Source organism: Saimiri boliviensis, chromosome 2, assembly GCF_048565385.1.
Source record: "Saimiri boliviensis isolate mSaiBol1 chromosome 2, mSaiBol1.pri, whole genome shotgun sequence".
Taxonomy (NCBI): domain Eukaryota; kingdom Metazoa; phylum Chordata; class Mammalia; order Primates; family Cebidae; genus Saimiri; species Saimiri boliviensis.
The window spans coordinates 26,320,549-26,338,382 of NC_133450.1; the positions used below are offsets into that span (position 1 = coordinate 26,320,549).

A 17,834-nucleotide genomic window follows, 5' to 3' on the forward strand; every position below is an offset into this window, starting at 1 on the left:
TCTTCCTTTTGAGGTAGGATTTGTTGCTAATAAAATCATAGTAATGATAACCTACAGGTATTGAATGCTTTTTCTGTGCCAGAGGTGGAAAGAGATTTGCTTATATTTTCTGATTTAGTCATGTCAACAATCATTTTCTTCCCGTTTTACAGAGGAACAACCTATAGCTGAGAAAGGTTAACTTACTTGTTCAAGTTAGTGCAAGCTTTACTGTCTATATGAATTTGTCATCTTATTATGATGAAGTCTATAATTGTTTGTTTTTATTGACCATGAACCGAGTATTGGTACTCGTGGACACGTTATGGTCTTTGTCCTCAAGGTGTTTTCAGTTTGATGAGATGAGAGATCCATTTCAGGGGGAAACAGTGAACAATTCAAAACATTATATAATTGGGTATCTTTTCTTACAATTCTTTATCCACTAAGAAACCTGCTTAAAGGTAGGAATGGAATCTCTCTTGCTTATTTATCTAGAGCCCTTGATGTGTCTTAGAGGTTTTGCAAATATTTGCTGAGTTCGATGGTGAGAGAAAGTATGAATGCAGAGATTTGGATGAGCATCTAATGAATGTGAAGAATTAGGGTTGAGATAACCAAGAATGTTCCTTGGGCTAGAGCAATGGTTCTCAACCAGGTACAGTTTTGTACCCCCAGGGCATGGCAATGTCTGGAAACATTTTTGCTTGTCACAACTGTGGCAGCTATTGCTGACCTCTAGTGAGGATAGGCCAGGGATGTTTGCTAAACATCCTGCAATGCACAGGGCAGTCCCCATAATGAACAGGTATCTGGCTTCAGGTGTCAGTAGTGCTGCTTTTGGGAACCGTGTGTTAGAGTTAATTAAGCTGGGCTTCCAAAGCAGTGTGGAAATATGACATTTGGCCTGGATCAGAGGCTTGGGAGTAAACCCAAAAAAACTGCTTTAAACTCAAAATTTGTTTGATTGGCTCCTTGTGCCATCTTCCTCTAGAAAATGATATAATGAGTGCTGGGCAAGGTGTCTCATGCCTGTAATCCCAGACCTTTGGGTGGCCAAGGTGGGCATATCAGAAGGTCAAGAGATTGAGACTATCCTGGCCAACATGGTGAAACCCTATCTCTACTAAAAAATACAAAAATTAGCTGGGCATGGTGGTGTGTGCCTGTAGTCCCAGATACTCGGGAGGCTGAGGCAGGAGAATTTCTTGAACCTGGGAGGTGGAGGTTGCAGTGAGCTGAGATCGAGCCACTGTACTCCAGCCTGGATGACAGAGACTCTGTCTCATCCCCCAACAACAACAAAAAAAGATACAATAAGTAAGCAATAGAGCTCTAAGAAAGAATGAAATTGAATATCTCTTACCCTCTCAGAGAGAAAACAGCAGTAAGAAATGAAATTGGGTATTCAGGTGTTCTGCTAATCCATTTGGAATACCTGAGACTGGGTAATTTATAAGAAAAGGGTTTTAATTGGCTCATGGTATTGCAGGGTGTACAGGAAGTGTAGTGTTGGTATCTGCTTCTGGTGAGGTCCTCAGGAAGCTTACAGTCATGCTGTAAGGGGAACAGGTACGTCACATGGGGAGAGTGGGGACTGAGAGAGAGACGGGGAAGTCTCAAACTCTTTTAAACAACCAGATCTCAGGTGAACTAACTGAGCGAGAATTTACTTATCAAGAGGATGATGCCAAACCATTCATGATGTGTTCATCACCATGATCCAGTCACCTCCCACCAGACCCCACCTCTAACACTGGAAATCACATTTTAGCATGAAATTTGAGGGGCCAAACATCTAAGCCATATCAGGTATGGGATTAAGGGTTTTGGTTTTTTGGTGTATCTTATTGAATTAAGGGTTTTGGTTTTTTGGTGTATCTTATTCCTTCAAAGCGACAATGTGTCATTATCCAGAATAAGCATAACTTGTTTTTAAAAAATGTTCTCTGCAGAGAATACCTATTGAATGTCTTCATGTTTATCAGCTGAGGTTTTGGCAAAAAGGAAGGAAAGGATTTATGTTCTTATGAACTAAGCTCTCCAGTGGTCATGGTGTTCTTATTTTTTTTTTTGCATTGTAATTGTTTTTAATAGTCTTTTATTTGAGGCACCTGGGTTCTTCGGTTCCCAAGAGGAGAGATAGATCATTCTTTAATCAGGAAACTCTCTGAGGCATACTTATTGCATCACTTAAAGGCAGTTTTTTTTTTTTTTTTTTTTAAGTTAGAGAGCTTTAGGGAAAATAAAGCTCTATTGTGATCCTGAAGTCAGCAGTAGAACTTTGGTGTGTATGACCCCCAAAGCTACCCATACATTTAGATGTTGAGGACTGGAAACAGGTCATGTAAACTTGTCCATGGTTCTAAAGTAGGACTTAGAATATTACAATAAGTGTTTTTGCAGTGGTGAAAATATTTTATATCTGTCCCAGCTGCTTAGGAGGCTGAGGCAGGAGAATCGCTTGAACCTGGGAGGCAGAGGTTGTAGTGAACCGAGATCACACCACTGCACTCCAGCCTGGGCAACAGAGGGTGACTCTGTCTCAAAAAAAAAAAAAAAAAAAAAAAATATATATATATATATATATATATATATAATATATGTGGCTATTCAGTTTACATGAATTAAAATTCAAAATTTGGTGGCTACCATGTTGAATGGTAAGAATAATAGGGAATCTATGACAAACAGCCTTGATGTTTTTTAGTTTTCTCTTGTGGTTTTATGTCAAAACGTTAACATTTAGTCTGCCTGTGGCTTTCTTTTTCTTACAGTGGTTGTGTTTTCAGTGTCCAGAGAGTCGATCAGTCAGATAGTCGATTAATCATGTCGTGATTCAGTCTGAACCAAAGGTGTACAATCTGAGTGACCACTCAGGAGCATGTCCCACTTAAGGGCTGAGGAGAAATCGGATCACATGGTCACTAGATTTGGTTGGAACATAAACTCAGTTAATTTGTTTTCGTTTAAGCCTCTTGAGTCTATAACCACATAGCCTGCTTTTAGTTCCTCTGCACTGGAATCTAAAATGACAGGCTAATTATCTCTTTGCAGCCTGTTTACTGAGGGGGAAATCCTCTGAGGCCTGTTCTAAAGAACCCTGACCTGATATTCAAATGCTTTTGAAAAAAACCTGCTTTTTGGTTCTCCTTGTAGGGAAGTGTGAAGTACGCAGTAAGTTTGAATCTCTAGCATGGTCAGACTACCTGAAACCAGACCCTTTGGTAACATAGAAAGAAAATGCACATTTAAAAAGTTGTCAAATATAAAGTTAGTTATTTTAAGGAAGTTCTTTTTTTCTCTCTTGCCTTTGCTTTAGTGGCCATCAATGATAAATTATTGTTAAGCTTCCATTTTTCCTCCTCTGTTCATTGTTTCTGAGATTTTGGCCATTGAGGAACTATGGTAGTAACTTTGCCACACTAGAGAATACTGTTACAATATTAGACACTTACTATTTTTAAATTGACATTTAAAAATTTCATTCCAAATAATACCTATGATATCACTAGTTTGATGTATCAATTTTTCTTAATATATACTAGAATACATTATTATTATTATTATTTTGAGACAGAGTCTCACTCTGTTGCCCAGGCTGGAGTGTAGTGGCACGATCTTGGCTCACTGCAACCTCCACCTCCTGGGTTCAAGCGATTCTTCTGCCTCAGCCTCCCAAGTAGCTGGGACTACAGGCATGTGCCACCATGCCTGGCTAATTTTTGTATTTTTAGTAGAGATGGGGTTTCATCATTTTGACCAGGCTGGTCTCGAACTCCTGACCTCATCATCCTACTGCCTTGGCCTCCTAAAGTGTAGCGATTACAGGCATGAGCCACAGCGCCCAGCCATATTAAAAAAAAAAAAAAAAATTTCCCACATACCATCTAAATTTGCAAAGCCTGGCCTGATTTCTGTGATCTCTTGTAGGAATACTTTGAGAATTGGCTTATATTTGGCTAATAAAATAAAAACTATAGTACAGGAAAATTGGCTTTTTCTTCTTTGTAGTGGCTTAAATTTCACTAAATAACTTCAGGAAACCTAAAAGGCTGTGCTCGTAATTGTTTTCTCTCTCACTGAAGCGGGGTTGCATCTCCCACACTTTATGCTTCTAGAAATAAAGTTATGTTTTTCTTTCTCCTTTTCTTACTTCCTGCCTCTCTGAATCCAATTATAAGTTGTTTTACCAGTAGTTCTTATATAATTTAGTGCATTCCTTTAAAATTAAAAATTAAAAGCTCAACTCCTTATGGGATGGAAAGAAAAAAAATCAAAAGCATGTCTTTTTTTTTCCAGTATGCATTAAGCTGTTAAAATGCTATGAGAAGTTGTGCTTACCATGTGAAAAATGCTCAACCTAACTCATAATAAGGGAATTGGAAATCCTAACTATGCTTGGTAGTTTGCTAACTCACTTTGTTGGTCAGTGTGCAGAAGCAGACACTCTCATGCATTACTGATGAGATTGTAAATTGGTGCAGATTCTATGGAAGGCAATTTGTCAATATCCATCAGAATTACAATATATGCACCGTTGACTCATTTCTTCCAGGAATTTATCCTGTAGATTTATTTATTCTCCTGTTTACTGACATAGGTACAAGGTTATTATGGCATTGTTTGTAATGGTAAAAGATTAGAAAGAACATGAATGTCTATCAATAGGAAACTGGGTAAATAAATTATAGAATATTCACCCAATGAAATATTAATCGACTGTAGAAAAGAATGAGGAAGCTTTTCATGTGCAGTTATGGAAAAGTCTTTGAGATAGAAGTAGAAAGAACAAAGTACACAGTAGTATGTCCAGAAAAAAAGTAAAAAGGATATGTATGTGTACACACATACACACACACACACACACACTTTTTTTATATGCATAAAACATCTTTGGAAGACTGCACAAAACTGAGTAACACTGATTGCTTTTGGAGGTAGGGACTGACCTGGGAGGAAATTTTCACCATATACTTTTATGTTTTGTGAATTTTGAATAATTTGGATAAATCAACTATTCAGAAATAATAAAAGTTTTTTTCTTCATCTTTTTTCTTTCTTTACTTTTTTTATTTGAGGTGTCAGTGAACTTGCTTTAGAAAATAGTTTTTAAAATATACAAACATATGTGTATATAGATAGACACAAGCTTTGCATGAGACTTCACTGTTTACATACTAAATAAGAACCTTTCTATAGGTCTGTATTTCATTTCTGCTTATCAGGAACTGACATTTTCTAGATCTTTTTCTCTCAGATGAATTTTTTTTTTTTTTTTTTTTTTTGAGACAGCCTTTTTCCGTCGCCAGGCGCCAGGCTGGAGTGCAGTGGCGTGATCTTGGCTCACTGCAACCTCAGCCTCCCGGGTTCAATCAATTCTCCTGCCTCATCCTCCCGAGTAGCTGGGACTACAGGCGCATGCCACCATGCCCAGCTAATTTTTATATTTTTAGTAGAGACGGGGTTTCACCGTGTTGGCCAGGATGGTCTTTATCTTTTGACCTCATGATCTGCCCGCCTCGGACTCCCAAAGTACTGGGATTACAGGGTGAGCCACTGTGCCCGGCCCAGATGAATTTTTTAATGAAATAAAGGTTATAAATCTCCTTAGAGATTACTTTTGTGTTATTATTCTTTAAATCCACTACTGTCTTTCATTACTTTTATGCCTTTCATTTCTGTCTAAAAATTTAATCTTTTAAAAGTCTTCATTATGATAGAAAGGACAGGATAAGCCAAAGGGGGATAGACATACAACTTAGATAAAACTGGTATTATTAATCAATGACAGAGAGACGGCACAACTTTAAAACTTCTGTTTTTGTTTCTGTTTTATTCACTAAGGTATATTCAGATTGATAGGGGTAAATAGGTAATACGGATTTCTGTTTTCAGTAATGGCAGACTAGGTAGTTATCTCTCACTGGGGACAATTAGAAAATATGGATGAAATATAAACATCTGCCGGAAGATACTGGAGAGATAGCAAGATAATGAAGAATTACCTGGCTGTGATCCATGTGACAGCTACAAAGATAGAGGTCCAGGGACAAGAGTCTATTGTGGGGTTCTTTTGTCCCCTGAGGGTACATGCCGGATTCCTGAGTAGGGAAGCTGAGTGACTAGGTCATGAAAAGTACCTCTTTGAACTAAAGTAACAGGAAATGGATTAGTGTTCAGGACCCATAAAGTAAGAGGGAACCTGGTGAACAGCATGAAGGATTTACAATGGTTTACAAGTAGGTGGTTGCAGCGAGTGCAACTCAGCTTCAGAAACATCTAAGTTCACGAATTGGGATTTTTGGGTGGATTTGACAAACTGGTTCTAAAATACATATAGAAATGGAAGGCCACAAATAGCAAAGACACTCTTGAATAAGAACAACAACATGGGAAGATTTGTTCCATCCAACATCAAGACTTATTTTAAAGTTTTTAAAGAGAAGTTAGGCCCTAGGAATAGAATCAAAAGCTTAGAAACATGTTTATATGGACACTCACTTTGCAACAAAGATTGTTAACATAGAGCAGTGGGTAAGGGCAGGTAAATATTTCTGGACAATTTAATATCCTAAGAGAAAGGAAAGTAAAGAAACTTGATCTTTACCTCGTACACAAAAAATCAACTCAGCGGATTATAGATCAGTGTGTGAAAGGCAGCATATAAGCACCTATAAGATACAGGAGAATCTTTTTGGATCTCAATATAGTGAAAGACAGCTTAGGAAAATTTGATGGATTTTGACTACATGAAAGTACTTTGGTTCATCAAAGGACACCATTATAAGAGTGAAAAGGCATGTCACAGAGTGGAAGGAGGTAATTATAATACATATACCTGACAAAAGGTTTGCATCTAAATAATAAAAAGGACAGGCCGGGCGCGGTGGCTCAAACCTGTAATCCCAGCACTTTGGGAGGCTGGGGAGGGTGGATCACGAGGTCAAAAGATCGAGACCATCCTGATCAACATGGTGAAACCCCGTCTCTACTAAAAATACAAAAAATTAGCTGGGCATGGTGGCGCGTGCCTGTAATCCCAGCTGCTCAGGAGGCTGAGGCAGGAGAATTGCCTGAACCCAGGAGGCGGAGGTTGCGGTGAGCCGAGATCGCGCCATTGCACTCCAGCCTGGGTAACAAGAGCGAAACTCCATCTCAAAAAAAAATAAATAAATAAAAATAAATAAATAAATAAATAAAAATTAAAAAAAAAAATAAAAAGGACAATCCAGTAATAAAATTGGCAGAGACTTGGACAGGCACTTCACAAAAGAAGATTTAAATGGCCAAGAAATACGAGTCATCAGTGAAATGCAAACTAAATGAGCATACATCTACCGGAATGGCCCAAATAAAAATTTTTAACATGACCAAATGTTAGAGAAGGTCCAGAGTAATGAAAATGACCAGGAATTTTGGTCAGAGTTTTTGTTACAAGCCATATAAGTTAATTATTGGCTTCCTTAAGCAGACAGAGGATTTATTAGAAGGATAAAGGAGGCTCACCAAATTGTTAGAAGGCTGGAGGACTCTAGGTGCTAAGCAGCAAGAACAACTTGGCTCTTTGGCTGCCACTAGATGAATTCTGTCTTTCCTTTGTGCCACTCCTGTTTCACCTGCTCCAGCTGGGAATATTTTAGGTTATGTGCTTGTTCCCTGACTTCCTGGTACTGAGAAGAGAAGGATCTTCCATTTTGACTTCCACTGAGTACTATTGTCAGTGACAGTTCTTCCCCAAGGAGGAAAAGGTTGAGTATTTTTGAAAGCCAGAAGACTGACAGATGACAGCTACGTCTGGGATCCTGAAATAACCTGCAAATATAATTGTGCACCATCTTTGAGGGATGTCGGGGACTAGAAATGGACATATGTACTAGTTATCCTGAAGGGAAAGAGAGTATAATCCAGAATCTGGAGGCCATTAAACTTGATACAGATTTTCAGTAGAGTATGTCATGTGAATGTAAAGAAAATAAGCGTTGCTAGGAGCCAGTATGGGCAAACTAAAAACACATTTGACTGCCTAATTATTTTCTAATTGTGCCCTCTCTGGTCTATCGTTACTGGTTAGGTCCTTTCTATCTCTCGTACACTTCTGCAGAGGCCTCCCAGCTGATCTCGTAAAATCCATCCTACCTATGGCTGCCATAGAATTGTACCAAAAAATACAGATTTGACCATGTCATTTCCTAGCTTAAAATTATTCATCACCTTTGGGACAAAAGACCTTCACACAGTTTTTCCTGCTAGATCGAAAGTTTCCTGAGAGCCAGAACTATGTCTGCTTTGGATATTCTCTCAAGTACCTAGGATGTGGCCAGGCACTTATTAGGATACTTAACTCTGATGAGTATGAAGTTAAGTCACTGGGAACTGTGTCTCTCAGCTCATCTCTCTGCATTTGTACAATGGCTTCCAGCTACAGTGAACTGCTGTGGTGGCATTTTTTGTGTCCTTAGGTTTGTTCATTCAGACTCCTCTGCCTGCAGTCCTTTTCCACTTGACTTGGCCAAGTCCTCGTCATTCTTTTTTTTTTTTTTTTTTTTTTTTTTGAGTCAGAATCTCGCTGTTGCCCAGGCTGGAGTGCAGTGGCATGATCTCGGCTCACTGCAACCTCCGCCTCCCTTGGTTCAAGTGATTCTCCTGCCTCAGCTTCCCCACGTAGCTGGGATTACAGGTGCCTGCCACCACGCCCGGCTAATTTTTGTGCTTTTAGTGGAGATGAGGTTTCACCATGTTGGCCAGGCTGGTCTCCAACTCCCGACCTCAGGTAATCCACTGGCCTCGGCCTCCCAAAGTGCTGGGGACTTGAGCCACCACACCTGGCCACTCTTGGTCATTTTTGAAGACAGTGCAATTGTCATCTCTTTCAGGAAACGTCCTTTGATACCTTTATTCCCTAAATTAGTTAAGTATATGTGTATCTGTGACATCTAGTGCATGATTTTATCGTAACGGATATCACACTTATATTACAACAGTCTGATTATGAGTTTTATCTTCCTCACTAGTTCCTTGAGGGCACAAATCATATTTAATTTAACTGTATATTCCCAGCATGGAATATACTGCCTGACATATAGCAGGAGTCCAGTAAAGTTCTGTTGAATTTAGGCAAAGCCATTAACTCAAATTACCCTTTTTCATGTGGTTGCTGTATATGTAGTATATTTTGATTTTGGCAAAATATTTGACAGAGTGACATCTGAAGGAGATTCAGTGGGCTGCTTTAAATGGATAAATATCATTGTTGAGTGGCAAAGGTAGGTTAATAGTATGTGTGGCCAGAGTTCATTTATTAAACAAAAAAGCCAATTGATTTTTTATGCACAAAAGTTATTTCAGCCATATGAATTATTAAGGGACTACAAATTAAAACAGTAGTGTTTCATCATGTTCTATCTATAGAATGGCAGCAAGTATAAGAAATGATTATACCTAATGTTAGTGTCAATGTGGGGAAATGGTTACACTCATTTACTCCTAGAAGAAGTGAAATTTGGGGAGAAATTGGGCAATATTTGTAAAACGTTAATGTGTAGACCTTGACAAGATTTTTCAGTTCTGGGGATTTGTCCTATAGAAAAGAAGTAAAAGACCGGGTACGGTGGCTCACGCCTGTAATCCTGGCACTTTGGGAGGCTGAGGCCGGCAGATCATGAGGTCAGGAGATGGACACCATCCTGGCTAACACAGTGAAACCCTGTCTCTACTAAAAATTAGTCAAGTGTGGTGGCACGCACCTGTAATGCCAGCTACTTGGGAGGCTGAGGCAGGAGAATTGCTTGAACCCTGGAGTTGGAGGTTGCTGTGAGCTGAGATCACGCCACTGCATTCCAGTCTGAGCACTGGAGTGAGACTCCGTCTCAAAAAAAAAAAAAAAAAGGAAAGAAAGAAATGAAGTAAAAAAAAGGCTTAAATAACAAAATGCAAGCCAGGGGTGGTGAGGGTGCCTATATTCTCAACTACTTGGGAGGCTGAGGCCAGAGGATCATTTGAGCCTAAGAGTTTGAGGCTGCAGTGAGTTGTGATTGTGCTATCAGACTCCAGCCTGGGCAACACAGTGAGACCCTATGTTTAAAATAAGATAATTGGCCCGGTGCAGTGGCTCACGCCTGTAATCCCAGCACTTTGGGAGGCGGAGGCAGGTAGATCACGAAGTCAGGAGTTTGAGACTGGTCTGGCCAATATGGTGAAACCCTGTCTCTACTAAAAATACAAAAATTAGCTGGGTGTAGTGGTGGGCACCTGTAGGCCCAGCTATTCAGAAGGCTGAGGCAGGAGAGAGAATCACTTGAACCTAGGAGGCGGTGGTTGCAGTAAGCAGAAGATCGTGCCGTTGCACTCCAGCCTGGGTGACAGAGCAAGACTCCAAATGCCAAAAAAAAAAAAAAGAAGAATAAAAAGAAAAAAAAAGTCATGGCTTATGCCTGTAATCCTAACACTTTGGAAGGCCTGGGTGGGAGGATTGCTTGAGCTGAGTAGTTTGAGACCAGCCTGGCCATCACAGGGAAACACAGTCTCTACAAAAAAACTTTAAAAATTAGCCAGATGTGGTGATGCATGCCTGTGGTCCTAGCTACTCAGGAGGCTGAGGCTAGGACCTTGAGCTTGAGACGTCAAGGCTGCAGTGATCTCTGATCACAGAACTACACTTGAGCCCTAGAGGTCAAGGCTGCAGTGAGCAGTGATCACAACACTACACTCCAACCTGGGTGATAGAGCAAGATACTGTCTCACGAAAAAAGAAGGAAGGAAGGGAGGGAGGGAGGAGGGAGGGAAGGGAAGGAAATGCTCGAATGCATTAAAAAAAGAGAAGTGCAAATTAAAATTAATATGCCATTCTTCATATATCAAGTTCTTCCAATTTTCCAACAGTTAGACAACGTACTCTGATGTGACAGGTGTGGAGAAACAGGCACTCATATATCGATGTGGTGAATGTAAAATAGATGATCCTTGTGGAGAATTTGTTTCAGAAATTCCACTCCCAGGAATCTATCCTAGAGATACACTGGCAAAAATGTGAAATATGCACAAGGCATTGTAACACACTTTGCAGTATTAATAGACTGGAAATAACACTAATGTCTATCAGTAGGGACATGAGGATGGTGTACGTCCACACGGTCAAGTATGCCAGTTTAAAAAGTAACGAGCTAGCTGTGGTGGCGTGCACCTGAATCCTAGCAACTCAGGAGGCTGAGGCAGGAGGAATGCTTGAGAAAAAAAGAGGAAGAATGTTAGGCTATTTATTTGCGATCTGTTTATTATTATTATTTGAGATCTTTTTTTATTATTTAGAGATAGGGTCTGATTCTGTTACTGAGGCTGGAGTGCAGTGGTGTGATTATGGCTCACTGCAGCCTGGAACTCAAGTGATCCTCCTGCCTCAGGCTCCCAAAGTACTAGGATTGTGGGCCTGAGCCACCATGCCTGGCCTCTTCTTTTTTAATGCAGGAATTTATTGCTATAAATAACTTTCTTAGAATTGCTTTTGCTTTTGCTGTATTCCATAGGTTTTAGTATGTTATGTTTCCATTCTCTTTTGTCTCAAGACATGTTTTCTCTTTTGATTTTTTCTCTAATCTATTGGTTGTTCAGGAGTAGGTTGTTCAATTTCCACATCTTTGTGAATGTCCCTGAATTCCTTCTGTTACTGATTTCTAGTTTTTTACCATTGTGGTTGGAAATAATACTTGTTATGATTTCAGTTATAAATTTGTTTTTTTGTTTTTTTTTGTTTTTGAGACAGAGTTTCACTCTTGTTACCCAGGCTGGAGTGCAATGGCACGATCTCGGCTCACCGCAACCTCTGCCTCCTGGGTTCAGGCAATTCTCCTGCCTCAGCCTCCTGAGTAGCTGGGATTACAGGCACGCGCCACCATGCCCAGCTAATTTTTTTGTATTTTTAGTAGAGACGGGGTTTCACCATGTTGACCAGGATGGTCTCGATCTCCTGACCTCGTGATCCACCCGCCTCGGCCTCCCAAAGTGCTGGGATTACAGGCTTGAGCCACCGTGCCCGGCCTATAAATTTGTTAAGCCTTGTTTTGTGGCCTAACATGTGATCTAGTCTGGAGAATGTTACCTATGCAATAGAGAAGAATGTGTATTCTGCTACTGTTGTATGGAAAGTTCTGTGTATGTCTGTTGGGCCTATTTGGTCCCAAGTATAGTTCAAGTCTAGTATTTCCTTATTAATTTTCTGTCAGTTGATATATCCGTTTTTGAAAGTGCAATATCGAAATCCCCTACCATTCTTACATTGCTGCCTCTTTCCCCCTTCATATCTATTAAAATTTGGTTTATACCTTTAGAGTGCATATGTATTTATTATAATTGTTATTTCCTCGTGATGACTTGATGACGCCTTTATCATCAAATAATGGCCTTATTTGTTTCTTGTGACAGTTTTTAGACTTTGTCTAAGTATAGCCACCTCTGCTCTTTCTTGACTACTGTTTACATGGAATATATTTTTCAATTCTTTACTTTCAGCCTGTATGTATTCTTTGTTTGTTTGTTTTTGTTTTGTTTTGTTTTGTTTTTGAGACCAAGTTTTGCTCTTGTTGCCCAGGCTGGAGTGCAGTGGTGCGATCTCAGCTCTCCGTAACCTCCACCTCCCATGTTCAAGTGATTCTCCTGCCTCAGCCTCCTGAGTAGCTGGGATTATAGGCGCCTGCCACCATGCCTAGCTAATTTTTTGTATTTTTAGTATAGACAGGGTTTCATCATGTTAGCCAGACTGGTCTTGAACTCCTGACTTCTGGTGATCCACGTGCCTCAGCCTCCCAAAGTACAGGGATTATAGGCATGAGCCACTGTGCCTGGCCTATATGGATTCTTAAAGCTAAAATGAGTCTATTGTGGGCAGCATAAAGGTTGGATCTTCGTTTTTTCTTAATCCACTCACCCACTCTGTGTCTTCTGATTGCAGAACTTAATCTATTTACATTCAAGCTTATTGTTGATAGGTAAGGATTTACTGCTGGTATTTTGTTCATTGCTTTCTGGTTGTTTTGTAGAGCCTTTGTTCCATTCGTCCTCTGTTGTCTTCCTTTGTGATTTGGTGATTTTCTATAATGCTGAGCTTTGATTCCTTTCTCTTTATTATTTATCTGGCATGATTTTTTGCTTTGTGGTTACCATGAAGCTTACATAGAAGATCTTATAGTTAGAATAGCTTATTTTAAACTGGCAGCAACTTCAGATATAGAAGGAAATTTACTCAACCTAATAAAAACTACTTATGAAAAACCCAAAGCCAGTGTCAGAATCAAGGTGGAAAAATGAAAACTTTTTTTCTATGATCTGGCACAAGGCAAGGATGACCACTCTCACCACTTCTATTCAACATAGTGTTGGAAGTGCTAGCAAGAGCAAGCAGACAAGAAAAAAAAAGGCATGCAGTTAGCTGAATGGTAGAAGTAAAGTTATGTCCATTTGTAGATGACATTATCCCACATGTAAATAACCTCAAAGACTCTACACAAAAACTTAGAATTAATAAATGACATCAATAAAATTGCAGGATACAAAATCAGTGTACAAAATTCAGTTGCATTTCTATACATAGTAGCAACCTATCCAAAAAAGAAATAGAGAAAATAATCCCATTTGCAATAGCATAAAAAACACGTAATAAAGTAGCCTAGCATGGTGGCCCGTGCCTGTTGTCCCAACTACTCAGGAGGCTGAGGTGGGAGGATTGCTTGAACCCTGGAGCTTGAGGCCTCAGTGAGCTGTGATTGTACCCCTACACTCCAGCATGGGTTACGGAGACCCTGTCTCAAGAAAAAAAAAACTTAAGAATAAACTTAACCAGAAATATCTGGACACTTAAGACTATAAAGCACTGATGAAAGAAATTAAGAAGACACAAACAAATGGGAAGACATATGTTCGTGATTTGAAAAAATTAATATTGTTCAAATATCCATACTACCCAAAGCAATATGCAGACTTAACACAATCCCAGTCCAAATTCTAATAACATTCTTCGCAGAAATAGAAAAAATAATTCTAAAATGTGTGTGACCACAAATACCCTGAATAAACAAGGAATTCTGAGAAAGAAAATGTAGGAAGCATCATACTTTCTTATTTCAAATTCTATTACAAGCTATAGTAATCAAAACAGTATGGTGCTGGTATAAAAACACACACACAGACCAGTGGATCAGAATAGAAATAAACCCAAGCACATATGACCAACTGATTTTTGACAAAGGTACCAAGAAGACACTGTGGGGAAAAGAGAGTCTCTGCAATAAACTGTTCTGGGAAAACTGGATTTCCACATGCAAAATAATGAAATTAGGCCAGGTGTGGTGGGTGGATTCCTTGAAGTCAGAAGTTTGAGACCAGCCTGGTCAACATGGTGAAACCCCGTCTCTACTGAAAATACAAAAAAATTAACTGGGCATGGCGGTGGGCACCTGTAATCCCAGCTACTTGGGAGGCTGAGGCAGGAGAATCACTTGAACCTAGGAGACACAGGTTGCAGTGAGCTGGGGTTGTGTCACTGCACTCCAGCCTGGCTGATGGAGCAAGACTCCATTGGAGAAAAAAAAAAAAAAAAAAAAAAAAAAAGGCAAAGGACCTGTATGGATGTTTTTCCAAAGAAGACATAAAAACAGCCAACAGGTACATGAAAAAATGTTCAACATCAGTAATCACAAGGGAAATGCAAAGTAAAATCACAGTGAGATATCACCGCATGCCTGTTAAGATGACTGATCTTTGATGAGAGAGAACAACTGTTGGTACAAGTGTTGATGGATGCAGTCATTGTGAAAAGTAGTATGGAAATTCCTAAATAAATTAAAAGTAGAACTCCCACATGACCCATTAATCCCTTTTCTGACTATATACCCAAAGGAATTGAAATCACCACCTCATAAAGGTATCTGTTAATCGTAGCATTATTAACAATAGCCAAGACATGAAAACCACCTATGAGTCTGTTGACAGGTGAATGAATAAAGAAGCTGTGGTGTGCATACATGCACACACACGAATCTTTTTTAGCCTTATGAAAGAGATCCTAGGACCAGGCTCAGTGGCTCACGCCTGTAATCCCAACACTTTGGGAGGCTGAGGTGGGTAGATCACAAGGTCAGGAGTTCATGACCAGCCTGGCCAGTATGGTGAAATTCCATCTCTACCAAAAAATACAAAAATTAGCCAGGCAAGGTGGCATGTGCCTATAGTCCCAGCTACTTAGGAGGCTGAGGCAGAAGAATCGCTTAAACCTGAGAGGTGGAGATTGCAGTGAGCCGAGATCGCGCCACTGCACTCCAGCCTGGGCAACAGAGCGAGACTCTGTCTCAAAAACAAAAGCAGCAACAACAACAAAAAGAAAGAGATCCTACCATTTGCCACACATGGATGAGCCTGGATGACATTAAGTAAAATATGTATTTTACTTATATATGTATTTACTTAATATATATGTTAGCTGGGCATGGTGGCATGCTATTTGCCACATATGGATGAGCCTGGATGACATTAAGTACAATTTTACTTTGTGTGCATGTGTGTGTATACTTAATATGTATATATTAATAGATATATTTTACTTTATATATATATGTGTGTGTATATATATTAGCTGGGCATGGTAGCATGCACCTGTAATCTCAGCTACTCAGAATGCTGAGGCAGGAGAATCACTTGAACCTGGGAGACAAAGGTTGCAGTGAGCTAAGGTTGTGCACAAAAAGAAAAATACTGCATGATCTCACTTATATATGTAATCTAAAAAAAATCAAGTACACAGAAACAGAATAAAATAGTGGTTAGTAGACGTGGTTGTGGTGATAGTAGAGGAAAGAGGGAGGTGTAGGTCAAAGGATACAAAGTAGAAATATATAGGATGAACAAGTTTAGAGATTTAATGTACAATATGAGAACTATAGTTAATAATACTGTGCTTGGGATTTTTGCTGAAAGTAAGTTTTAGGTGCTCACCACACAATGGCCAACAGGTGTATAAAAAGATGTTCAACATCACAAAAAAAGAGGGTAGCTGTGGGATGATGGATTTATTGATTTGCTTGATATGGTAACCATTTCACCATCCATATATATATGAAAACATGTATATCTTAAACATATACAATACAAAATTTAAAATAGTGAGGAAGGTCTGTATAATCTTTTCCAGACACACCATGAATGGAGTTCCAATCTTGGAATGCTACTTTTTCTGGACCTAACTCTTGAATGATCATATTAATTTGTTCTTTTTTTTTGAGATGGAGTTTCACTTTTGTTGACCAGGCTGGAGTGCAATGGCATGATCTCGGTTCGCTGTAACCTCCACCTCCTGGGTTCAAGTGATTCTTCTGCTTCAGCCTCCCAAGTAGCTGGGATTACAGGTACCCGCCACCATGCCTGGCTAATTTTTATATTTTTAGTAGAGATGGGGTTTCTCAATGTAGGTCAGGTTGGTCTCAAACTCCCAACCTCAGGTGATCCACCCACCTCAGCCTCCCAAAGTGCTGGGATTACAGGCATGAATCACTGCGCCCAGCCAATTAATTCATCCCCCCCCCCCCCGTTTTTGTCATAGTTGTTGGAAGCCAAAGAACTGCTGAGAACCATAAATTTTCTCTCACTGTCAGGGTGCCCATTATGATATCATCCTGTACCACAGAACCTGAATTACATTTGAAATTGGCAGATTGAGATACGCCATTTATCAAAACATCTCCATATAATCACGTGGATCTTTTCTTTGCAGCTCAGACATCTAACAATAAAGATTTGCCTCCACTTGTATGTACTAGAATGGCATTGAGGCCAGGTTTCATGATCCCTTTGATATTCATTAATATTTCTTTCTTTCTTTCTTTCTTTTTTTTTTTTTTTTTGAGACAGAGTCTTGCTTTGTAACCCAGGCTAGAATGCAGTGGCTCCATCTCAGCTCACTGAAACCTCCACCTCCTGGGTTCAAGTGATTCTCCTGCCTCAACATCCTGAGCAGGTGGGACTACAGGTGCATGCCATCACACCCAGCTAATTTTTGTATTTTTAGTAGAGACAGGGTTTCACTATGTTGGCCAGGCTGGTCTTGAAGTCCTGATCTCGTGATCTGCCCACCTCGGCCTCCAAAAGTGCTGGGATTACAGGCATGAGACACCGCTTCCTGCCAATATTTCTTTTTAAATTGTTTTTTGATCAAGTAGAAAGCCACTCTTCACTTTTACTTGATAGGAGATGCTATGAAAACTTAACACAGCTCCTGAGTAAATGTCTTCAGGTCATTGTAGGTTTTCCTGGGTAGGTCATGTTGTTTCCTCATTGATATTTCTTTGTGACACTGGGATAAAAACTTGGACATTACTAGGAGACATCTGGAGAATTTCTGCCTGTGTTGACTGGTTTATTATAACGGATAAACAGCCACATGAAGAGGTACATAGGGTGAGGCCTGGAAGGGCCCTGAGTGCAGGAGCTTATGACTGCATGGAGTTAGGCTGTGCCACCGTTCTGGAATGTGAATAAATTCACCAACTTGAAAGCTCTTGTAGGCTATGTTGTTAAGTGATAAAACAAGTTGCAGCCAGGCGCAATGGCTCACGCCTGTAATCCTAGCACTTTGGGAGTCTGAGGTGGGCATATTGCTTGAGCTCAGGAGTTCGAGAACAGCTTATGCTACATGGCAAAACCCTATCTCTACAAAATATATAAAAAATTAGTTGGGTACGGTGGCGTGGGACCATGGTTCCAGCTACTCGGGAGGCTGAGGTGGGAGAATCGCTTAAACCTGGGAGGTTGAGAGTGCAGTGAGCTGTGATCACACTACCGCACTCCAGCCTGGGTGACACTGCAAGACCCTGTCT

The 17,834-nt window shown here is 39.9% G+C and overlaps 1 protein-coding gene across 3 annotated transcripts in view; it reads left to right on the top strand.

Moving 5' to 3' along the window:
• TMED8 (transmembrane p24 trafficking protein family member 8) overlaps positions 1 to 17,834 on the top strand; it is a 43,886-nt gene that overhangs the window by 2,018 nt on the left and 24,034 nt on the right. Inside the window, exon 1 of one of the 3 annotated variants that reach the window (XM_074392939.1) lies at positions 11,887 to 16,367. The exons of the other annotated variants lie outside the window; for them this stretch is intronic. Coding sequence (XP_074249040.1) covers positions 16,286 to 16,367 — 82 coding nt within the window. The 5' untranslated portion in view covers positions 11,887 to 16,285. Of the gene's footprint in view, positions 1 to 11,886; positions 16,368 to 17,834 lie in introns of those variants that run through there. 3 annotated transcript variants of the gene reach the window in all.